The sequence below is a fragment of the Panthera leo genome, chromosome D3, assembly GCF_018350215.1.
Source record: "Panthera leo isolate Ple1 chromosome D3, P.leo_Ple1_pat1.1, whole genome shotgun sequence".
Classification (NCBI taxonomy): Eukaryota; Metazoa; Chordata; class Mammalia; order Carnivora; family Felidae; genus Panthera; species Panthera leo.
In genome coordinates this window covers 28,521,405-28,547,259 of record NC_056690.1, presented here as the reverse complement: position 1 = coordinate 28,547,259, position 25,855 = coordinate 28,521,405, and the positions used below count along the sequence as shown (strand labels likewise).

Sequence of the window (25,855 nt, the reverse complement as noted above, 5' to 3'; positions counted from 1 at the left end):
TCTCTTTTTTTTTTTAGTTTTTATTTTAGTTTTTTAGTAATCTCTACACCCAATGTGGGGCTCAAACTCACAACCCCGAGATCAGGAGTCGCATGCTCTGCTGACTGAGCCAGCCAGTTGTCCTGCATTTTCTCATTATCAAAATTCAAGTAATTCATAGCCATTACTTTCTAGGTAATTTTGTGAAATTATTATCACCCATATCATCCTCACCAACAGGGCATTTTTATTCAAGTAAATCAAAGGAAGTACTTTGAAGGGACTCAAGCAATCTTAACAATCTGTTACTTAATCAAATCCTAGAGGCAGTCAATACCTGGTGTCTAGCCCTTATACTCTCATTATTCAGGCACAGTTAGGAAACTGCAAACACTGACTTAGACATCGATCATTAAAGTTAAATAGAAGTTAAAGAATAAGACTTAGTAAGAAGTGATATATAGGTAATGAAGTTACTGATTGTGTAACTGTTTCCATATTTAAAGTACAGGAGAAAGTTTATATTAAAAATACTTTAGAAATATGAAATATAAACCAGATGTAATCTGGAGTCTTCTTTCCCCTTGGTATCTATGTAAATTTGGCTCAAACCCTTTCAACATGATCTCCAAACTACCTGCAAATTCCACTATGTATCAACCCAGTATGAATGCACTTACATCTATACAAGCTGTTGGTTTTGCCTTGCTTCAACCTTTGTTACATCTCTCTTTGTATTACCCAGAGCCCATTTTACCCAGTTTACTGAAGGTAACTTGACATGTGTTTATGTCTACACACTAAGTGTGTTATGCTAAAATAATGGTCTCATGTTCACCTAACTCCAGATGAGCCAAACACCCACAGGATGAAAGTCTACAGACCTGAGAGCACTTACCGTAACCAGTACACAGAGAGAGTTCAGGTGGCCTTAGTCAGCAGAGGATAATGAAGTGGGGCTACCGTTTTAAAATGACATCCTCACTCCCCACCACCAACCACCACACAAAAGAAATAACATTCTCACAACCTGACAGATGAATCCTCTAAAATACTTCAAAACAAAGGTAAGTGACAGTATTCAAATAATAAAAGAATAGAAGACAAAATACATCAGATTTTTTTAGACTGGAAGACACTGGTAAGAGAAAAACAAATAAAAAGGAATCTTATTGACAATTATACAAAGCCATAAAAAGCTATCCCAAACAACTCATGCTCACCTGGTCAATATTGGCCAATGGCTCCTCATCTCGCACTAGCATTTGAGAAAACTGCAGGCCCTGGTCTGGGCTGATTCTCATCACACTCCTCAGTAAAAAGATCCAGTCTGGGGTATAGCCAACCTAGAGGCAAGGTAACACCCATCAAAAAAATAAACAAAACACCTTGAGTATTTAAAAAAAAAAGCTCCCATCCTTTGTTTTAAACCTGTGTTTACAAAGAAATGAGGAGCAATATTAGCATGCGTATGTGCAGGATCTCTGCCAAATACAACATCCACTTCAAGGCGCTGCCATGTATGCAGAGACACAATCAACTACACAAACAGCCTGGACCATAAAGAAGTCATCCAAACCAGTGTGCAAGCTCTGACGAAACCCAGCACGTCGTCCAGTGAGCTTTGGGCACAAGCTGCAGTGGAAGCCCGCTAAAACATGGATTTAACACACAGACGGTGCTGAGGGGCACGAGGGAGAAGGGAGAAAAAGAAAAAAATTACAGGAAAATCCCCAAGTGGAAGGGAACTGGAAGGACTGTAAAAATAAGACAGGAAAATAAAAAACTGAAGAGAAGAGAATCATTATCACCGAATGACAGATGCTAGCAGCAACACTGACAACTCATACCAAAGCACTTCCAGAGAAGGAAGGGTATTTTATAAACTTCAGAATCAGCAACCACCTACCACAAATTCATTATCTGTGAAATGCTAATGGTTAGGCATGTATTACCTTTTTGGCATAGAGGACAATTTTCTGGAATTGGCCTGTTTCTGCAAAACACTGGATAACCTTGCTCGGCACATTTGCCCGAAGATACACACTCAGAGCAAGTGTAGGGTCAGCAGTTTTAACCAAATCTCCAAGTTCTTCTGAACACTCCAGCTGCGGTGTGCCAAAGAGAGAGGGCAAGATTAGGACCAGAGGAACCTGTGATCTAGTTTAATAACTGTGCTGAGGGCTGTGATTTCATAAGTGTTTGTACCTTATCTTCTTTCAGCCACTTTTCTAAGAGTTGCTTGCGACCCTGCTGAAGCACTGGACGGCAAAGTTCTAAGGATTCAAGTTTATTGAGCTGACCCTGGTCAAGGAGGATTCCAAAGTACTGGAGCAAAGGAGAGGCCTGCCCAGGCTGGGCGGGAATACTTTGGAACTTCCGAACTGTGTCACTGGTACGCAGGACTCCCTATGACAAATGGAAATGTAGGTTGTTATGCTGTACTCAAAGGCTGTCCCTTTACTTAATTCGCTTGTATTAAAAAAAAAAAAATCGCTGGGGTGCCTGGGTGGCTCAGTTGGTTCAGAAGCCAACTTCACAGTTTGTGGGTTTGAGCCCCATGTCAGGCTCTGTGTTGACAGCTTGGAGCCTGGAGCCTGCTTCGGATTCTGTGTCTCCCTCTCTTTCTGCCCCTCCCCCACTCACCCACAGTCTCTCGCTCTCTCTCTCAAAAATAAATAAATATTAAAAAAAAAATTGCCGATGGAAATTCCACACAGAATTGTCAGGGACAGAAAGTTCTCTACCAAGGCAATGGCTTCCACCTTCAGCAAAAACCACAAGCACAGCGAGTCTCAGTCTCACAGGTGACTTCTAGGAAGAAACTTCCTCCCTAGCATGCTGCAGTGAGAATTAGGCTTTTAAATCAGCCTGGCAATAGTGAAGTTCTACCATTATTATGTTCTAATTCAAAATACTCAAAAGTCATGCGTGAAGACTAGAAATGTTTTATTCATAAGTATCCCTTGAAAGAAGAAATCGTTTCAATGAAAAGCAACTCAAAACCCTTTATTTACTTAGGAGCAGATCTAGGCCTCGGACAATTTATCCTAATGAAATAAACAGAAAAAAATGCCCTAAGCAGTACTGTTACACTCTAGATGAGCAGAGAAAGTCGAGAGCAGAATATGACTAAATAAAACAGGGTACAACTACTTGATGTATAATACAGTTCTGTATTTCCTAAGCTAAGAAGCTGCATGAGAAATATGTATGTATGTACGTAGATGAGAACTGGAAGAGAATAAAAAAATGTTGTTGCAGCAGGATTGTGCTTTTTGTTGATTTCTCATTGTTGTCATGCCATTGGCACAAATTTTAAAGCTAAAACAACTAACAAAACAGCAACACACTCCAACATCAGTAGTGGAATGCTTTTATAATTTATTTCACTCTCAGATTGGTACACAGTGCTGTAGGGCCATTACCTTTGGTGCAGATGCTGCTACTTTGGCGGCTTCAGCATAGCTCCCCTGTGCAAAGAGGGTAGTGAATTTTCTCACGAATAACTCCTCCGCCCCAGCCAAGTTACTACGAATGGCCAAGCGCAGACCAAGGTCTGGATTTTGAAGCACACTGGTTGCATAATTCACAATGTTATCTTCCTCGACACAAACTGACAGCACCTATAAAGACCCAACAAGTGAGACTGGCCTAGCCTAGAAAAGTGCTCCATATACACATACTACTACATCCTGCTCTCAGGTACCGCAGTATCAGCAAAATTCTAAAGCTCAGGCTGAGTATGCCTAGAATGTTGGCTCTAACAGTGACAGAATGCACAGGAGCCAAACACCTAATGGCAACACAACAGAATATCATGGTAGAGACACAGCATGGGATTCCATGTAGTTATTTTAAAAGACTATAAAAATACCAGGTGAGAAAAAAAATAAAGTTGCATGGACATTGACCAGTGATGTGTTCAAGATGATCACTCTGCCAAAATGACCTATTTGGGGGTGTGGAACCGACAGTTTTTCTTCTTAAATGTTCTTTTCTTTAAAGCACAGATTTTCAGGGCGCCTGGGTGGCTTGGTCAGTTGAGCGTTTTTGACTTTGGCTCAGGTCATGATCTCGTGGTTTGTGAGTTTGAGCCCGTATCCAGCTCTGTGCTGACAGCTCAGAGTCTGGAGCCTGCTTCAGATTCTGTGTCTCCCTCTCTCTCTGCCCCTCCCCTGCTCGTACTCTGTCTCTCTCCCTCAAATAAACACTAAAAATAAAAAAAATAAAAAAAAAAAGCACAGATTTTCTTCTACTGTTTTTTTTTTAACTTTAGTTGAGAGGGGTGCCTGGGTGGTTCAGTCAGTTGAGCATCCAACCTCGGCTCAGGTCATGATCTCGCTGTCTGTGAGTTCAAGCCCCATGTTGGACTCTGCTGACAGCTTGGAGCCTGGAGCCTGTTTCAGATTCTGTATCTCCCTCTCTCTCTGCCCCTCCCCCACTCATGCTGTCTCTCTCTCTCTCTCTCTCTGTCAAAAATAAAACAAACATTAAAAAAAATTTAACTTTAGTTGAGAGAGGTAATTTAGGTAGCATAGTACTTGCTTTTCAACCCTCCCCAGTCAGTATGTGTCTGGCCTGGTGTGTATCAGAACTGCTGCTTCACTGAGAGAAGCTTCATGCAGTAAGGGAGCTACTCTCTTCTCAGAATCGATCCTGTGTTAGGAGTGATATAAAGTAATGGCAAGAAGTAGAAGGGAGACATGGGTATAAGTTGAATAACAGGAGGTAACTATACTTGACCACTGTCTTGGAGGAGTAAAAGTTAAGCTCTAGTCCCTAGTGAATGGAAACGGTAGGAGATGAACCCTCCAAGTTCCATACCTGTCCCTTTTTGTTGACACCAATAATTCCAGAAGTAGATTCATGTGGAGCAGTGACAAATATCGTGTCAGCACTGATACGGTTCATGTAGATGCACACGCCAGACTCTATGTCATACATGTGAAGATAGCCATATTTCGTGATCAAGTAAATAACACCATGTTTAGCTCCAATCTATAGGAAGATACAGAACAGATAGAAAGAAGCCAAATAGGGCAAAAGAGCTCACAAATGATGAAAGATCTTGAGTTATTAAGCCCAAGAGATCACTTACTATTGGTGGGGAGCATTATGCTGCTGAGATGTAGATCCCAAGTTGATTCCAGTCAAGTCCTACCCACTTGAGAATAGTTTTATCTTTTTTTATTTTATTTTTTTAATACGAAATTTATTTTCAAATTGGTTTTCATACAACATCCAGTGCTCATCGCAACAGGTGCCCTCCTCAATGCCCATCAACCACTTTTCCCTCCCTCCCACCCCCCATCAACCCTCAGTTTATTCACTTGAGAATAGTTTTAAAGCCAATACTTTGGCCAACTCTTCTCAAATGAAGGTCCAATAAATTAGGCTATTCATTTATCTTTCAGGTATAACTATCCTCTCCTTACTTCCTTACCAAATCCTTTTAGAAGAAGCTGCAAGTTCATAAAATCAGGGGAAAGTTCTGGGAAAAGACCTCATACACTGTGTTCACATTTCAGCTTGCCCTCCACCACCATTTAGTAACCTTTGACCTTTGCCAAGTTGTATTAACTCCTACAGAAGATTTAACACATGAGAAATTCTGAAGGGGTGGGAGAAAGACTGATTAACTTGCCAAATTAAATTATTGTATGGGGCGCCTGGCTGGCTCAGTTGGAAAAACATGTGACTCTTGATCTCAGGGCTCTAGTTCATGAGTTCAAGCCCCATGTGGGGTATAGAGATTACTAAAAACAAAATAAACTTTAAAAAGTTATTATAAGGGGGCTGCCTGTGTGGCTCAGTTGGTTAGGCATCCAACTTCAGCTCATGATCTCACAGCTCGTGAGTTCAAGCCCCATATTGGGCTCTGTGCTGACAGCTCAGAGCCTGGAGCCTGCTAAGGATTCTGTGTCTCCCTCTCTCTCTGCCCCTCCCCCACTTGCACACTTGCTCACTCGCTCTCTCTCTCTCCCCAAAAAAAATAAATGTTAACAAAAAAGTTATTATAGGGGTGCCTGGGTGGTTCAGTTGGTTAAGCATCTGACTCTTGATTTTGGCTCAGGTCATGGTCTTGCAGTCGTTAGATCAAGTGCCCCACTGGGCTCCACACTGAGTGTGACCCCTGCTTGGGATTCTCTTTCTCTCTCTTTCTCTCTCCCTCTTGCTCCCTCCCTCTGCCCCTCTGCTCCCCCTTGCTCCTCTGCTTGTGCTATCGTTCTCTCTCTCTCTCTCTAAAAAAAAAAAATTATTATGAAACCTAGAGTAATTTTATTTGTTTGTTTATTTTAAAAATTAAAAGATCTCGGGGCACCTGAGTGGCTCAATTGGTTAAGCATCCAACTTCAGCTCAGGTCATGATCTTGTGGTTCATGAGTTCGAGCTCCATGTTGGGCTCTGTGCTGACAGCTCAGAGCCTGGAGCCTGCTTCAGATTCTGTGTCTTCCTCTCTCTCTACCACTTGCTGCTCACACTCTGTCTCTCTCTCTCAAAAATAAATAAACATAAAAATTTTTTTTTTTAATTTAAAGATCTCCACTGCAAGATCAAGAGTCACAGCCAGCAACTGAGCCAGCCAGGCGCCCCAAACCTATCATTATGTTACTTTATTTTATTATTTTACTCTATTATTTTTTTTAATGTTTATTCACTTTTGAGAGAGAGAGACAGAGAGTGAGAGGGAGAAGGGCAGAGAGAGGGAGACACAGAATCTGAAGCTGGCTCCAGGCTCTGAGCTGTCAGCACAGAGCCTGACATAGGCCTGAACCCACAAACCATGAGATCATGACCTGAGATGAAGTTGGAGGCTTAGCCAACCAAGCCATCCAGGCACCCCTCAAAGTTATAGTAATTTTAAAGTATGGTAGGGGTGCCTGGGTGGCTCAGTCAGTTGAGCGTCCAACTTCAGCTCAGGTCATGATCTCGCAGTTTGTGAGTTCGAGCCCCACGTTGGGCTGTGTGCTGACAGCTCAGAACCTGGAGCCTGCTTTGGATTCTGTGTCTCCTACTCTCTCTGCCCCTCCCATGCTCATGTAGTGTCTCTCTGTGTCTCTCAATAATAAATAAACATTAAAAAAATTTAAAAAATCAAAGTATGGTAGCAAAAAATAAAGTGGGGTACTAGCATAGGAAGAAATAAAAACAAACAGAACTGAGAATCTTGAAGTAGAATCAAACATATAAGAATTTAACATGAATGAGTAGGTATTTCATATCACAATGTTAATATAACCAGCTGGCTATACTGGGATACAGGATGAGGGTAAAGAATTGGCTCTCCATCCTGTTCTTTATCAATGTAAATCCCAGATGAGTCAAAGATTTTTACATAACAAGCAAATAAAACTGGGGTTCCTGGGTGGCTCAGTCGGTTAAGCATCCAACTTTGCCTCAGGTCATGATCTGGCAGTCTGTGAGTTTGAACCCCATGTTGGGCTCTGTGCTTACAGCTCAGAGCCTGGAGCCTGCTCCGGATTCTGTGTCTCCATCACTCTCTGCCCCAACCCCACTCACACTCTGTCCCTGTCTCTCAAAAATAAACATTAAAAATAATTTTTTAAAAAGCAAATAAAACTAAGAAAGTAATAGAAGAAAATATGGTGAATATTTTCTTCACCTTGGGGTGTAGAATTCTTTTTAAAACATGACACCAAAGCCACATAAAAATGCAAAACTTCTACAAGGTGGAACACACCCAAATAAACTTCTGTTATGACTATGAAAAAATATTTATTTGAAATACATCAGGCATTAGTATCCAAAAACTACAGAGTTCTTACAAGTAAGATAAAGACCCCCAAGAGAAAAACTGCCAAGATCAGGAAGAGGTAATTAACAAGATGCATATGAGTGGTAAACTCATTCCACCTCAACATTAACCACAGGAAGGACATGAAGCTCATTGGACACTGTCCAGCTATCAGGGAGGTGGTGGCAGGAGTAGGAACTAGCCAGTGTGGTTGTACACATGCCCCTGACGCAGCAATTTCACATGTGGCAGTTTATCCTTGGCCTGATGCACAAAGATATATGGACAATAATGCTCCTAGAAGCATTCACTATAAATACCCAATGGGGGATTGTCTAAATCAATTAGGGCACATCTACAGAAAAGATAATATAGACATTAAAATATTATATGCATTTTATTGGAGTGGTGTTGGTCTGCAACATAGTGAGAAAAGGTCATAAAGCCCAAGGCCAGTGCCAAGCCATTTCATAAGACTCTATTTGCGTATATGTTTGTAAATGCATGCATACAAAGATACTTCCAAAGGGGGCAGTCACAGTTATCAGTGGGGTAGGATTTCAGTGGATATTTAATTCTACTATTATGTTTATTGATATTATTGGAAATTAATGGACAATATGTATTTTTGTAAGATAGAGAAAAGGCCAATTTCACTTTGTGGGAAAAAAACTGCATTTGATCACATACTATTTCTAGAAATCTAGCTTAAAAAATATTAAAAAATTAAAAAAGAAAGCATCATTAAGTATTGTCAAATATTTGAGAACAGAAAAAAGCAAATAACTAAACTATCCTACAATTATACTACATCCCTAAAAATAAATGTTTACTTCCCAAGATATTAACAAAGAATGGCATACCTTATAGAAATGTCTACGATGTACTGAGTAAAAATGGGGGGGGGGGTAGACTGTATGATCTTACATATATAATGTGATTCCAATTTTGTTCAGAAAAGATGTGTCTAACTTTTTAAATATAATAAATAGTGAAATCTTTTTTTTTTTTAATTTTTTTTTAATGTTTATTTATCTTTGAGACAGAGAGAGACAGAGCATGAATAGGGGAGGGGCAGAGGGAGAGGGAGACACAGAATCCGAAACAGGCTCCAGGCTCTGAACTGTCAGCCCAGAGCCCGATGCGGGGCTCGAACTCACGGACCGCGAGATCATGACCTGAGCCGAAGTCGGCCGCCCAACCGACCAAGCCACCCAGGCGCCCCAATAGTGAAATCTTTGATATATTTTACAGCCAATTGGTTCAGCTAGAGAAGACTGTTTTCTTCTTTATATTTTGGTACTACAGTGAACATTTAATCTTTCATAATAAAAAGGGAAAGGTCTGGGACGTCGGTATGTGTCGGACAAAGTCCTGTTTGTAGAAAAGAGTGCTCCTTTCCAGACTGTTGTTAAGGCAGCATGAGTTAAAACATGAACACTGACATTATCTTCTCTGTGTTCTAATGTATCTATTTGGGATTCTTCTGAAGCACAGGAACCTGCTATCTGCTGTTCCCCTCCACCCAAGATCTGTGATTTGTTCTAACTCATGTGGCAGGCAGCACATTCATACCTGCATAGCCACTGGGAAATCAGTCTGAGCCTCTGGAGGGAAAAACACATCCACAGCTTTCTTTACAAAAGGCTGGTTTCCTGCTGCAGGCTGTCCGACTTCGATTATGTGCAACTAGATAAGAGATTTAGGTCAATCCAAGGAAACATATTGGTGGCAGACTAATGCTAACTAATATACAGTTAAGTACAGCCATAGTCCATGCTCTGTAAGACTAATGATAAAAGTTACATTCAAACAAGACAAGAAAATCTCTTGGTTGGAGTGCTCATGCTATTCACTAACCTACTGCCCGCTACCAAGGACAATAGGAAAAACCAATGCCAGGAAACCTGAGCAAAGTTTAGTTCTAGCATGTTGGCTGAGTCACTTGCCCCCTCTCTGGCCATTAGTGTGAATGCCCATGAAACAAGCTCTCTTGGACATGGGCTCAGGCTAACACACATCAACTGACAAGATCATGTAACTGAATGCCAAACTCACAAGACAGTTGATCGTGCCAAAGGCCTGAGAGTTTTTTTAAGGTTATGCTGGGGGGCATAAAAATCCTTGGAGAATCGGAAAGAATGACAGTGGACAAGTTCTGTCCCTGCTTTTATCAGAACAGCTTCAAGTTCCTCTCATCTAATAAAAAGGTACCACAGCTAGAAAAAGGCTGGGGAAAAAATCATGAGTGGAGGTGGATCAGAGACGTGAAACAATGAGGGTTGGAGGGGGTGTCCAGTAGAGGAAACTTATGAGTATACACTTAGTTTGGATTTGGCCTAGCAGAGAGGGAGAAGGGAAACACCAAAGAGGCTTGAGGCAAGCAGAGAGATGGGCTAGAAGGGGAGGGCTGATGTAGCAAGTGAGCAGGGGCCACTGTGAGTTAAGATGCAGGGAGACTGAAACTCCTAGCATACGGGCACTTTAAGAGAGATGGTAGTTTGGGGAAATTCTTTTTGATGGGTGGAGTGGGTCTGAGGACCTATTATTCTCTAACCCAAATATGGGTAACAAGAGACTCATGTGCTACAGATGTGAGACTTGCTAGAGGCTGGACAGTGGCAACACAAACAGAATGGAGCTTGAGAACTCTGGTTTCTTGCTTAAGAGTTGGGAAGGATGGTGGCACTGCCAACAGAAGTGGGGGCCTGGGTAAAGAAGCCAGGCTTCTTTGGGAGGTGGTGAGAGAAGGGTGAGACTATGGACAAGTGGTACCTGCCTGTGAGAAAGGAACAAGTGACTGGAGTGCTGACAAAACTGGGATCCATATGAGACTAGAGAGCCATAAGTGCAGCTGGGCTGGATTAGAAGGAAGGCCTGTGCAAGGGGCACAGGCTGAGGAAATCACTGAAGGGACCCTCACCTGCCACTAGGGCAGGGGAGGGGAGATTCAACCACAGAATATAGGTGGCTTTTGGGACAGCTGCTGTGGGGGTCTCTGTCATGAAGACTGCCCTGAGGGGACCAGCCTTCCTGACAGCTGAGTGCAGGAGATAAGCAGGCACACCTGTCTTACAGGGGTGCTTGTTCTGTGCTCTTCTTCACAGGCAGCTCGGCCAGGAAGGGTTCTGTTCTTTCAAGGGTGACTGTGGCTGCCCGGCTGTCTGTGACGAGGTAGAAAGCCTCAGTCTAAGGTGACAGAGTAGGCTGATATTTTTGCCTGACTCCTATTTTTCTATTGGTTCTCAATTAAGGAGGGCATGATATTTATTACATGAGAGACAATTAGCCATATTCAAGATGAGGAAGTCTAGGAAGCCACATACTGATCCAGTGCTCTTCTTCTTTGGGGAATACTTCAGGGCTAGTGACCAACCCAAAATAATGAGTTCAGGAAGTATGATAAGAGTATACTGAGATAAGGACCATGTTTTCAGGCCACTTTCCAAGTGAGTGATGCAACCCTGGAATTGTAGGTCTCACTGACATCATGAACTCTTAGACCTCACAGCTCTGCCCATGGCACTCCTGCCAAACAGATGCTAGCCATGTACTCGAGCTGAATAAAACTCAACTTGCTCCCAGAGCATGGCCTTCTCCTTGCAGCTCCCACCCCAACCCCAGCACCTAGGCAGAACCACATAGGACCTGTGCCTTTCATCAGGATAGCATACAGTGGTTCTTTCACAGCTGTCGCCTCCATGAGACTACTGTGTGAGAGCAGAAACCATGTGTGCCTAGCCCATGCTCAGTAGACTTTGTGAAAGAGGATATTTAGGGCAAAGGGACCAATTAATTGATAGGTGACTTCACGTCACTGACTTTACAAAGACTGGCTGTGAAACCACCAACATGTACAATAGATGAGTTGTTCTAAATACTGTAAAAGCCTTCATTTATACGAAGCACCTGCAGACTATTCCCCACTCCCAATTATAAACTGGTTTTGGATCACTGACTAAGTGGCTACCAATTTACACTGTACAGACTCTTAACACTGACTCAGGACACTTTTCCAAGGGAGAAAAGAAAGTGGAGATCTTACCTTGCCCCCTGTGGGACTACGTACAGCAAAGCAGAAAAGGGTGGCAGGCTTGGCATTCCCTTCACTCTTGAACTCTGCAAAAGCAGCGGCATGGCCTTCTATGGGTTGTGAAACTTTCCTATCCACAGAGTAGAGTTGCATTGCCCCAACTACACGGTTTTGCTAAGAAAAGACATTTTGCAATGAAAGAGAAAAGAGAAGATATAAATTGTTAAATGTTCCTAAAATGAAAGTTTCACATGTTGACCTAGTTTCTCTAATAAAAAATAAGCCTATTAGATATTAAAAGACATGATATAACTCTAAATTTGATGTGTAAAGATGGCTGCAAACACCAGGGAAAAAATATGACTTCAAAACACTAAGATAGATGGTCCCAATTTGTTAAATGCAAAATGTGTGTATACACACAGGTATGCATATATGTATGTTTGTGTATATTTGAGTGCACATACAAGGTTTGTATATGTAAATAAATACATAAATATATAAATACACACACACACACACACACACACACATTCTACACACACACATGTAAATATTCATTTAAAGTAAGGCTTGGGTGGGGCGCCTGGGTGGCTCAGTCGGTTGGGCTTCCAACTTCGGCTCAGGTCACGATCTCGCGGTCCGTGAGTTCGAGCCCCGCGTCGGGCTCTGGGCTGATGGCTCAGAGCCTGGAGCCTGCTTTCGATTCTGTGTCTCCCTCTCTCTCTGCCCCTCCCCCGTTCATGCTCTGTCTCTGTCTCAAAAATAAATGAAATGTTAAAAAAAAATTTTTTAAAGTAAGTCTTGGGAGGGGCGCCTGGGTGGCTTAGTCTGTTGAGCATCCAACTTCGGCTCAGGTCATGATCTCGCGGTCTGTGAGTTTGAGCCCCGTGTCGGGCTCTGTGCTGCCAGCTCAGAGCCTGGAGTCTGCTTCGGATTCTGTGTCTCCCTCTCTCTCTCTCGGCCCCTCCCCTGCTCATGCTTTGTCTTTCTGTCAAAAATAAATAAAACATTAAAAAAATTTTTAAAAAAATAAAGTAAGTCTTGGGAGGGGCACCTGGGTGGCTCAGTCAGTTGAGCCTCCCACTTTGGCTCAGGTCATGATCTCGCAGTTCATGGGTTCGAGCCCCACGTTGGGCTCTGTGGTGACAGGTCAGAGCCTGGGGCCTGTGTCTTCCTCTCTCTGCCCCTCCCCCCATTTGCACTCTGCCTCTCTCTCTCTCTCTCAAAAAAAAAAAAAAAAAATTAAAGTAAGTCTTGGGAGGACAAACTCTAAAGTATAAAGAGTAATTAAATCAGGAGATTATTGGCTAATTTTGAAAATTGGGTTTTCTGAAATTTATAAATAGCAAAAATAGTATTTAATAAAACCCAATAAAGCTAATATCTTTCATAAAACTTAGAACTTACATTTTCTAGCAAAGAATTTCAATACATTTGTACCCAATGTCAAGTGCTCAAAAAGCTAAGTAAATGAGACATGACAGCACCACAGCTCAAGCTCTTAGACCTCAACATTCAAATAACCACCCCAGCCAAATGAGCCCCATGCAATCTGGGTAAAATTCAGATCCTTAGTGTATCTGCCACCCACCTCCATTCCTTAAAAAGGGAAACAAAGGCAAAAAGGGAGGGGGGACAAAGGCTTCAACTTTTTTCTTTTTAAAGATCCTTTCCTTTGTACTTTTGTTTTTTAATTTTTTTTTAACGTTTATTTATTTTTGAGACAGAGAGAGAGCATGAACGGGGGAGGGGCAGAGAGAGAGGGAAACACAGAATCTGAAACAGGCTCCAGGCTCTGAGCCATCAGCACAGAGCCTGACGTGGGGCTTGAACTCACGAACCGCGAGATCGTGACCTGAGCCGAATTTGGACGCTTAATCGACTGAGCCACCCAGACGCCCCTCCTTTGTACTTTTCTACTGGAAGACTTGTGTGAAAGTACTACACAAAATACCAATTCATGCTACAACATGGACAAACCTTGAAAACATGCAAAGTGAAAGAAGCCACTCACAAAGGCCACATATCATGATTTCCATATATGAAATATCCAGAGACAGAGTGGACCAGTGGTTGCCAAGGGCTGGGAAGAGGGAGAAGTAGGGGAGCAACTTGTAGATAAATACAAATGTGTACACTCTAACAACAGAATGAACAAGAAAATTTTTAAATGAGAGTAAGTATAGGATAAGACTCACCCTCCCAGGGGAGGGTGGGAAGATTGGAGACGATATAGAGATAATGCCTTTGAGTCCCAATGCTAGAGAAGACTAAACTAAAGCGAAGAAGAAAAGAAGCAGCAGAGAGAACACCTCAGATCAAGACAGACCTGGATTCCTGCACTGCCTGTCCTCATGGACCCACTCAGAGGCTCCAGGTGTAGCCTTGGGTCTGTGACCTGCTTCTGAGGCTTAGGCTCCTGCCTGGTAAAGTCTACCTCATGGGGGTGCTGAGTTTTATGTGTGCTTTGGGAAAAGGCATGTTGAGGATTGTAGCTGACAAAGATTGAATGCAAAAATGCTTTCTTTTGTGCCAGGAACCATGTGAAGGGCTAAGGATAAGAAAGTGAATATGGGTGCCTGGGTGGCTCAGTTGGTTAAGTGTTGGACTTTGGCTCAGGTCATGATCTCATGGTTTGTGGGTTCAGGCCCTACATTGGGCTCTGTGCTGATAGCTCAGAGCCTGGAGCCTGCTTTGGATTCTGTGTCTCCCTCTCTCTCTCTGCTCCTTCCCAGCTTGTACTCACTCTCTCTCTCTCTCTCTCAAAAATAAACATTAAAAAGTTAAAAAAAGGAAAAAAAAAGAAGAAAAAAAAAGGAAAGTATGACCCAGACCCTTCCCTTAAGGACACATGATAAGAGTTTCTAGCAAGGAAGCAAGCAATACAGGGTGCTGACTACTATGAGCCAGGATAGAGAGAAATGCTGTGACCTCACACAGTCTGTTGAGTCAGGGAAGGCTTCCTAGTGACACGGAGGCTGGAGTAAGAGGTCACAAGGTGAAGAGAAAAGCTCTAACAAAGGGAAGTATTTGCAAATGCTTAGACAGGGGTAGGCAAACAATGGCATGTGGGCCAAAATCCACCCTCCTATCTCCTCCTGTCTCCTTACTATTGAGATTAAATTCACATAACATAAAATTACCCATTTTAAAGAGTTCAATTCAGAGACACTTAGTACATTCACAATATTGTGCAACCACCACCTCTATATGGTTTCAAAATATTTCCACTATTCAAAAAATCCCTGTGTATATTAAAAGTTAGGGACCATCTCCCCTCCCCCCAGCCCCTGACAACCACTAATCTTTTGTCTTGTAGATACCTAAATATTTCATATAAATGGAATCATAAAATATGTGGCCTTTTGTGTCTGACTTATTTCACTTCAGTGAGGTTTTCAAGGTTTATCCATGTTGTAGCCTGTATCAGTACTTCATTCCTTTTTAGGGTTGAGTGGTATTCCATTTCTGTATAGATTTTGATTTATCCATTCATCCTGTGGTGAACTTTTGGGTTGTTTTCATCTTTTAGCTATTACAAATAATGCTGCTACGAATATCTGTGTATGGACATGTTTTTGCATGGACATGTTTTCGTTATTTTTCCTGGGTACATGCCTAGGTGTGGAATTGCTAGGTCAAAAGGTAACTTTATGTTAAATTTTTTGAGGAACCATCAATCTGTATTCTACAGGAGCTGAATCATTTTACATTTCCACTACTGATGTACAAGGATTCCAATACTCCACATCCTTGCCAATACTTGTTATTTCCCATTAAAAAAATTACAACCATCCCAATGGGTGGTACCTCACTGTGGTCTTGATTTGCAATTCCCTAGTGACTACTGATGTTGAACATCTTTTTGTGTGCTTGTCAGCTATTTGTGTATCTCTGGATAAATGTCTGTTGAACTCTTTTTGCCCATTTTAATATTGGGACATCTTATTGTTGAGTTACAAGTGTTCTCTATATTTTCCAGATACTACACTCTTCTCAGATATATGATTTACAAATATTTTCTTCCATTCTGTAGGTTTGTCTTTTCACTTTCTTGACAATTTTGATTAAGTCCAATTTACCTATTTTTTCTTTTGTTGATTACGCTTTTGGTGGTATACCTAAGAATCCATTGTCAAATACAAAGTCATGAACATTTCCCATGACTTCTTCTCAAGGGTTTACAGTTTTGCCTTTTATATTAGATCTTTGATCCATGTTGAATTTTTATATATGGTATTTGGTAGGAGTCCAACTCCATTCTTTTGCATGTGAATATCCTGGTATCCTAGCACCATTTATTGAAGAGGACAGTCTTTCCCCACTGACTGGTCTTGCCACCTCTGTCAAAAATCAATTGGCCATAAATGTATGGGTTTATTCCTGGACTCTCAGTTCTATTCCACTGGTCTACATGTCTATCCTTATGCCCACAGGTTTGTTGTTGTTGTTGAATGCTTGTGTGAGTAGTAGTATAAGAAATACATATTTAGTCCTTGTCCTTGGCTCCTGACACAACTCCTAAAACCCTTGTAATTTCCTAAGTGATATGAGTGATAGGTGGGTCTTTGTCAGAAAAAAAGCTTCTAAGAACCTTGGAATCTCCAGAGTGATTAGAAGTGTTTTTTGTAGGCTAATGAGAATGACTGGGTGGCTGGGGGGTCTTAGATAGCTTCAGGATGGGGTCTCGTCACCAGAAGGACCAAGGCATACTTAACAGTTTTTTCAGCCTCACCCTACCCTGACCTCCAGGAAAGGGAATGGGTCTGGAGACAGAGTTAATCACCAATGAGCAATGAAAATCTCCATAAAAACCCCTGAATTTTAGAGTTCAGAGAGCTCCTTTTTAATATACAACCTTTTTAATGAACCAGTAATAGTAAAGTAACTTCCTGAGCTATATGAGCCATTCTAGCAAATTATCAAACCTAAGGTTGCAGGAACCCCTGATTTACAGCTTGTTGGTCAGAGGTACTGGTGGCCTGGGCTTGAGGCTGGCATCTGAAGACATGGGGGCAGTCTTATGAGATTGAACCCTTAAACTGTGGAGTCTGTACTAATTCTTGGACCTCCAGCTGATGTCCACAGAGAATTAGAGAATTAGAGAACTGTTTGGTGTAGAAAAGCTAGCATCTTTGGTGTCAGAAGTACAGTGAGAGTAGAAGGTTGGATTTTTTTATTTGTTGGTTTTTATTTTTGTCAGTAAAACACAAATAAGTAACATTGTGATTTATAATCTTTTATTTATTTATTTTTAAATGTTTATTTTGAGGGAGATACAGAGCATGAGTGGGGGAGGGGCAGAGAGAGAGGGAGAATCCCAAGCAGGGTCTGCACTGCCAGCGCAGAACCCCATATGGGGTTTGATCTCACAAACTGAGAGATCATGACCTGAGCCAAAATCAAGAGTCAGACGATTAACTGACTAGGCCACCCAGGTGTCCCACAATCTTTTCTTTTAAAATATTTCTCAAACATGATGATCTCCTTATAAATAAGTATGATTCCTAAAGGTATTTTTAACAACTTTATTGAGATATAATTCATATATCACATAATTCATTCATTTGAAGCATACTATCCAATGTTTTTCAGTTTACAAGATTGTACAACCATCGCTAAAATGTAATTTGTAGTACTTTCATCCCTTAACAGAAACCTCATTTAGCAGTCAATCCCCATTCCTACCTCCCACATTCCACCCCCAGTTAAAGCAACTACCTACCCATTTTTGATCTCCGTAAATATTCTGAATGTCTCATAAAATGGAATCATACAATATGTGTTTTTTTGTGCTGGTATCTTTCACTTAGCTTAATATTTCCAAGGTTAAACACGGTATAGCATATATTAGTAGAGTTGACACTTGAGCAATGTGAGGGTTAGGGTCATGGACCCCTGACACAGTCAAAAACCTGTAACTTTTGACTCTCCAAAAACTTAACTACTAATAACTGTTGACTAGAAGCCTTAGCAATAACATAGTCAAAGAGCATACATTTTGTATGTTATATGTATTATATACTGCATTCATTACAATAAAGTAAGCTAGAGAAAAGAAAATGTTAAGAAAATCATAAGAGAAAATACATTTACAGTACTATATTGTATTTACTAAAAAAGATCCACGTATAGGTGGACCCTTATAGTTCAAACCCATGTTGTTCAACGGTCAACTGTACTTCATTTCTTTTTATTGTCAAATAAATATCACACTGTATGGAATATACATTTTATTTATGCATTTATCAGTTGATGAACATCTGGGCTGTTTCCACCTTTTGGCTAAAATAAATAATGTTGTAACTGATGGTTACCAGAGGGGAGGTGGGAGGGTGGTGGGAGAGTAAAATGGGTGATGGGGATTAAGGAGTGCACTTGCTATGGGCACCAAGTGTTGTACTGTAAGTACCCCTGAAACTAATATAACACTGTATGTTAACTGGAATTTAAATATAAACTTAATAAAATAAATAATGTTGCTATGAACATTTGTATATTAGATTTTAGTAACAATTTTTATCTTAAAGTCTATTTTATCTGATATTAAGATAGCCATTCAGCTTCTTTTGGGTACAATTTACATGGTGTATCTTTCCCATTCTTCTTTCAACCCATTGTATCTTTGAATTTAAACTGTGTCTCTTGTAGACAGCATAAATAGTTGGATCATGGGTTATTGTTTTATTAATTTTTTTAATATTCTGCCAATCTCTGGGGAGCCTGGGCAGTTCAGTCAGTTAGGCATCTGATTTGTGGTTTTGGCTCAGTTTATGATCTCACAGCTTGTAAGTTTAAGCCCTGCATCAGGCTCTGCGCTGACAGTGCAGAACCTGCTTGGGATTCTCTCTCTCTCTCTCTCTCTGTCCCTCCCCTGCTTGCATGCTCTGTCTCTTTCTCCCTCTCAAAATAAATAAATAAACTTAAAAAAAAAACATTAAATATTCTGCCAATCTCTGCCCTGTAAGTGTTGAATCCATTTAATGCAATTACTGATAAGGTAAGATTTACTTCTGACAGTTTGCTATTTGTTTTCTGTCTTAGTCTTCTTTGTTTCTCTATTACTTTATTACTACCTTCTTCTGTGTTAAATAGATATTTTCTAGTGGGTCATTTTGATTATCTCATTATTTCTTTTACGATTTTTACAGATCACTTTCTTAGTGGTTGCCTCAGGATTATAATTAACCTCTTAATTTATAACAATCTAATTTGGATTAATATCAATATAATATCTATAGTATACAAAAACTTTGCATCTTTATAGCTCCATTCCTCCTTCTTAGTTTTGTCATACAAAGTACATTATTCATATATTTTATATACCTACTAACACAGATTTATAATCATTGCTTTAGTAGGCTTTTAACTCACAAGAAAAAAAAAGTCAAAATCAAAAACTATACTTATGCAATCTTTTATATTTTCCTATATAGTTATTCATACCAGTGCTCTTTATTTATTCGTGGGTTTGCATTACTGACTTGGATCCTTTCACTTCAACCTGAAAGATTCTCTTTAGTATTTTTTATAGGGCAGATCTATTAGAGACAAATTCTCTCAGTTTTTGTTTACTTGGAAATGCCTTAATTTCCCCTCCATTATTTGAAGAATAATTTTGCTAGATATAGAATCCTTGGTTGACAATCTTTCATTGATTTTTTAAAGCACTTTGATTATATCATACCACTGCCTTCTGGCCTGGATAGTTTCTGATGAGAAATCAGTTATTAATCTTATTGAGAGTCCATTGTACAAGATTAGTTTACTTCTTTATAACTGCTGTCAAGATTCTTTGCCTTTTGATAGTTTAGTTATGATATATCTGGGTGTGGATCTCTTTGAGCTTCTTCAATGCATAGATTAATGGTTTTCATCAAATTTGCTAAGTATGGGGCCATTATTTCTTCAAATACTCTTTCTTCCCCTTTCTTTCTCTCCTTGTGGGACTCCCAGTATGTTTATGTTAGCCTACTCAGTGGTATTCCACAAATCTATGTGTCTTTTTTTTTTAAAGCAGGCTTTATGTCCAACATGGGGCTTGAACTCACAAATCTGAGATCAAGAGTTGTATGCTTTACTGACTGAGTCAGCCAGGCAACCTCTAGGCTGTTTTTTTTTTTTATTACAATATTTTTTGTAATTTTATTTTAGAGAGAGAGCACGCAAAAGCTCACATATTCATTTTAGATTCATTCTTATTTAAAATTTTTGATGCAACTGTAAAACTCACTTTTTTGAATACAGTGTTATTGATGAATACACAATAATGAATATACAATGTGGATACACAACGTTACATTACTTTCAGGTGTACAACATAGTAACTGAAAAGTCTGTATGTTATGTGTTTTTCCTAGTTATTTATTGTTATGATTTATGTGGGGAGACACTGTTCTCACATTTTCCTTTAGTTCTTTGGGTATGCTTTCCATTAGTTCTCTGAACATATTTAAAACAGCTGATGTAAAGTCTTTTTGAAAGTAACTCCAAGCCTGGGCTTCCTCAAAACAGTCTCTATTGACTCCTTTGAGTATGGGTTATACTTTGTTTCTTCGCACATTTCATTTTTGCTGTTGTTGTTACAAGCCAGGTATTTTTAAAAAATTTTTTTTAAATGTTTATTTTTATTTTTGACAGAGAGAGAAAGACAGAGCATGAGCAGGGGAGGGGCAGAGAGAGAGGGAGACACAGAATCCGAAGCAGGCTCCAGGCTCTGAGCTGTCAGCACAGAGCCTGACGCGGGGCTCGAACTCACACTGCGAGATCATGACCTGAGCTGAAGTCGGACGCCCAACCGACCGAGCCACCCAGGCACCCCGCAAGCTGGGTATTTTAAATAACATAAAGTAACAATTCTGGAAATCAGATATTCCCCCTTTCCTGGGCTTACTGTAGTTGTTTGCTCAGCACATTTTCTGAACTGATTCTGTAAAGCTTGTATTCTTTGTCATATGTGGTCACTGCGGTCTCTACTCAGTTTACTGGTCAGTTAATAATTTGAAAGAGATTCTTTAAATAAATGCCTTGAGTCTCAGCCTTTGCTGAGATTGTGTGTGTGGGTTGAGACATGTCTTCAATATTCTGACAGGCAGCTTACAATATTACTTTAGCCTTTACATCCTGCCTGTACAGAGCCTCGAGATCAACCAGAGGTGAGAACTTAGGCCCTTGTCAATTCTTTCTTGGGAAGGTGCACAGCCCTGTGCATGTATATGGTCTTCCAGATTCCCAAGAATATATGCTGCAGCTTTTGAAAGTCCCCTATAAACACCTCATTCCACAGCCTTCTTTCTTTTTAATTTTTTAGTCAGCTTCTTATTTGCCTCAACTACTATCATTCCCACAGGCAGCTGGATGTTAAACAATTGCTACTGATGGTGCATGGTAAGTGTCCCAGGAGATAAGGCTGTTTGCACGGAGTAAGAAATAAAAGACAAGGTCTGTGAATGGAGATTTCCAAGAAATTGCTAGACATGTCAAATAAGGACATTTATCTGGGAAAGGTGCTTTTAGGGGAGCTCTAAACCATTCTTGCCTCCTTTAGAAGCTATTGCTGTATTTCACCAATTTGTGGAGCTATTGGTTCTCAAGGCTATCAACAGAAAGCTGTATGGAGGGGAATGGGAATAGCACAAGATAAAATGTCACTACACTTGCTGTTCTGAGATACAGCAAATGTTCTTAAATAAAAGTTCTCTGGATTTTTTTAAGCCTGTGGTTAACTTCCAGAACTCTGAAAAAGTTGACTTGAGAATTTTTGCCAGTGTTCTCACTGCTTTTATGGAGCAGATTTTCAAAGGTCCTTTCTCCACCAACCTGATGTTCTGTGTATAATACTTTGTGTGGATGTATATCTCATTTCTCTTGGGTATACAACTAGGAGTGGAACTCCTAGGTCACATGTTAACTCTACATTTAACTTTTTGAGGAACTGCCAAACTATGCTGTGCATTTTACACTTCCATTAGTAATGTTATGAGGGTTTTGATTTTTCTACATCCTTGGAAACATTTGTTATTGTCGATCTTTTTTATTATAGCCATCCTAGTAGGTATGAAGTGATACCACATTTTATGTTTGTTTTGTTTTTTAAAGTAAGCTCTACCCCCAATGTGGAGCTTGAAATCATGACCCTGAGATCAAGAGTTGCATGTTCTAGTGACTGGGCCAGCCAGGCGCCCCTCACATCGTGTTTTTGATTTGTATTTCCACAATGACTAATGATGTTGAATATCTCTTCATGTGTTACTGGCCATGTAGATAGCATGTTGGAGAAATACCTGTTCAAAGCATTTATCCATTTGTAAAACGAATTATCTGCCTTTTTATTATTGAGTTGTAAGAGTTCTTTATATATTCTGGATACAAGTCCCTTGTTAGATATCTGATTTTGAAATATTTTCTCCAAATGGTTATTTTTCACTTTATTGATGGTATTATTTGTAGCACAAAAGATTTTGTTTTATCTGTTTTTCTTTTGCTGCTTATGCTTTTGATGTTGTATCTACAAAGGTTCTGCTTAACTCAAGGTCACTAAGATTGGCTCCTATGTTTTCTTCTAAGAGTTTTATAGCTTCAGCTCTTACATTTGGGTCTGATCCACTCTCAGTTAGAGGTAGGAGTTCAATTTCATGCTTTTGTACATACAGATATCCAGAGTTGCCAAACCATTTGTTGAACAGACTATTCTTTCCTTCACTGAATTGTCTTGGCATCCTTACCAAAACAATCAACTGACCATAAATGTAAAGGTATATTTCTGGACTCTCAATTCTATCTCACTGATCTAATATGTCTATTATTATCTTTGTACTGTACTATCTTGATTACTGTGTGTAGCAAGCCTTGAAATTGAGAAGTATGCCTCCTCTTACTTTGTTTTGTTTTCATCAAGACTGTTTTGGCTGTTCTGAGTTCCCTGCAATTCCATATGAATTTTAGGGTCAGCTTGTATCAATTTCTACAAAGAAGTTAGCTGGTATTCTGATAGGGATTACACTGAACCTTCAGATCAATTTGGGGAGTATTAACATCTTAAAAATATTAACTATTATGATCATGAACATGAGATGTTTTCCCATTTATTTAGATCTTCTTTAATTACTTTCAACAGTGTTTTATAATTTTAATATAAGTTATACATACCTTTTGTTAAACTTATTCCTAAGTATTTTATTCTTTTTGATGCTATTATAAATGGAATTTCATTTTTTAATGGCTCATTGCAAGTGTATAAAAACACAATTGATTTCTGTATATTGATCTCGCTTTCTGTAACCTTACTGTACTTGTTACTTCTAGAGTTTTTTTATTGGATACCTTGGGATTTTCAACATACAAAATCATGTCATCTGCAGAGATAGTTTCAATTATTCCTTTCAAATCATAATGCCTTTTATTTTTTTTCTAATTGCTCTGGCTACTTCCTAGTCCAATGTTGAACAGAAGTGGCAAAAGTGGACATCTCTGTCTTGTTCTGATCTTAGGGGAAAACTTTCAGTCTTTCACTATTAAGTAAGATGTTAGCTGTGTGCTTTTCTCAGATGCCCTTTATCAGGTTAAGGAAGTTCCTTTTTATTCCTAGTTTGTTGAACATTTTTATCAAGAAAGGTGTTAGATTTTATCATATGACTTTTCTGTGTCTGCTGAGATGACCATATGGTTTTTGTCTTTTATTCTATTAATATTATGCATTATTTTAATTGATTTTTGGATATTAAACCTTACCTTGTGTTCTTAGACAAATCCCACTTGGTCATGACATATAATTCTTTTTATATGTTGCTGGATTCAGTTTATTAGTATACTGTTGAAGATTTTTACATCTATATTCAAAGGAGATAATAGTCTGAAGTTTTCTTTCCTTGTGATGTCTTTGTTTTTTATCTGGGTACTACTGGCCTCACAGGATGAATTGAGAGGTGTTCCCTCTTCTACATTTTGGAAAACTTTGTGAAGGATTAGTACTAATTTTTCTTTGAATATTTGGTAGAATTAACCAGTGAAACCATCTGGGTCAGAGTTGTTCTTTGTGGGTAGTTTTTTCATTACTAGTTGACTGTCTTAACTTGTTGTATAGGCTTATTCAGATTTTCTATTTCTTCCTGAGTCAATGTCAGTAATCTATGTCTTCCTGGAATTAGTCCTTTCATCTAAGTTATCAAATTTATTTGTATACAATATTCTTAGTATTCCTCACTAATCCTTTTTTTTCCCCTCACTAATCCTTTTTATTTCTGTATAGTTTGTCCCACCTGTTTTTGTAAATAAAATTGTACTGGCATGAAGTCATGCTCATTTACATACTGTCTATGGCTGCCTGTACTAAAACTTCACAGTTGAACAGCTGTGACAAAGATGGTATTTTTTTGGCCCCCAAAGCAAAACACATTTACTATCTGGGCCTTTATAGAAAAAAATATGCTGACCTCTGGCTAAAAGAATAAAGTAACACTTGAAGTACTCTGGTCAAACTGGAGCAAAAGGCTTTTGAGAAAGTATTAGAGGCAGGTATAAAGTGTGGAATGAATGAACTGTGATCTAGTTTTATAAGTCTTAGCTCAAAGCTTCATTCCAACCCCTCAGACATCATCATTTCTGGGGAAACAAACACATTTCCAGATCAGATTCAGTACAAAGATTGAGCTTCATGGAATAAAAAGGAAATTCAAAAACAAAAGTATTTTGGGCAACTAGGGGAAGAGTAACAAAGGCTATACTGTGAATAATTTTGTTTCTGGTTGAGGTCCTATAATTCTAGGGTACTCTTTCTGAAAGCAACATAAAGGTTCAAAATGCATAACTTTCCCCCTGACTCTTGAATAGCATGAAAGGCTATCGAAGAGAGATCTTCCAGCTCCCCTCCTGTCTTCACAAAGGGAGAGTAAATCAATTCTTTCTTCTTTCTCTTTCTTTTCTTTTTCTTTCTTTTCTTTCTTTCTTTCTTTCTCTCTCTCTCTCTTCTCTCTTCTCTTCTCTTCTCTTCTCTTCTCTTCTCTTCTCTTCTCTTCTCTTCTCTTCTCTTCTCTCTTCTTTTCGAGGGTGAGGAGGGGCAGAAGGAGAGGAAGGGAGAGAATTCCAACCAGGCTCTACACCCAGCATGCAGCCCAAAGCGGGGCTTGATCCCATGGCCATGAAATCATGATCTGAGCCAAAATCAACAGGCAGATGCTTAACTGGCTGAGCCACCAAGGTACCCCCAATTCTTTTTTTTTAATTTTATTTTTTATTTTTTAAAAGTTATATCCAAATTAGTTAGCATATAGTGAAACAATGATTTCAGGAGTAGGTTCCTTAATGCCCCTTACCCATTTAGCCCATCCCCCCTCCCACAACCCCTCCAGCAACCCTCAGTTTGTTCTCCATATTTATGAGTCTCTTCTGTTTTGTCCCCCTCTCTGTTTTTATATTATTTTTGTTTCCCTTCCCTTATGTTCATCTGTTTTGTCTCTTAAAGTCCTCATATGAGTGAAGTCATATGATTTTTGTCTTTCTCTGACTAATTTCACTTAGCATAATACCCTCCAGTTCCATCCATGTAATTGCAAATGGCAAGATTTCATTCTGTTTGATTGCCGAGTAATACTCCATTGTATATATATACCACATTTTCTTTATCCATTCATGCACTGATGGACATTTGGGCTCTTTCCATACTTTGGCTATTGTTGATAGTGCTGCTGTAAACATGGGGTGCATGTGTCCCTTTGAAACAGCATACCTGTATCCCGTGGATAAATGCCTAGTAGTGCAATTGCTGGGTCATAGGGTAGTTCTATTTTCAGTTTTTTGAGGAACCTCCATACTGTTTTCCAGAGTGGCTGTACCAGCTTGCATTGCCACCAACAATGCAAAAGAGATCCTCTTTCTCCGCATCCTCGCCAACATCTGTTGTTGTCTGAGTTGTTGATGTTAGCCATTCTGACAGGTGTGAGGTGGTATCTCATTGTGGTTTTGATTTGTATTTCCCTGATGATGAGTGATGTGGAGCATTTTTTCATGTGTTGGTTGGCCATCTGGATGTCTTCCTTGGAGAAGTGTCTATTCATGTCTTTTGCCCATTTCTTCACTGGATTATT

General features: G+C 39.7%; 1 protein-coding gene across 7 annotated transcripts in view; it reads right to left on the bottom strand.

Annotated features, from left to right (window-relative positions):
* The window catches only part of CLTCL1 (clathrin heavy chain like 1), a 131,745-nt gene that overhangs the window by 49,985 nt on the left and 55,905 nt on the right, over positions 1 to 25,855 (bottom strand). For all 7 annotated transcript variants that reach the window (XM_042909892.1, XM_042909889.1, XM_042909890.1 and 4 more), the window contains 7 exons: positions 11,784 to 11,945; positions 9,314 to 9,427; positions 4,807 to 4,980; positions 3,408 to 3,605; positions 2,188 to 2,388; positions 1,935 to 2,087; positions 1,203 to 1,325 (listed from right to left, as the gene is read on the bottom strand). In XM_042909892.1, the coding sequence (XP_042765826.1) occupies positions 1,203 to 1,325; positions 1,935 to 2,087; positions 2,188 to 2,388; positions 3,408 to 3,605; positions 4,807 to 4,980; positions 9,314 to 9,427; positions 11,784 to 11,945 (1,125 nt within the window). The remainder of the gene's footprint in view (positions 1 to 1,202; positions 1,326 to 1,934; positions 2,088 to 2,187; positions 2,389 to 3,407; positions 3,606 to 4,806; positions 4,981 to 9,313; positions 9,428 to 11,783; positions 11,946 to 25,855) is intronic.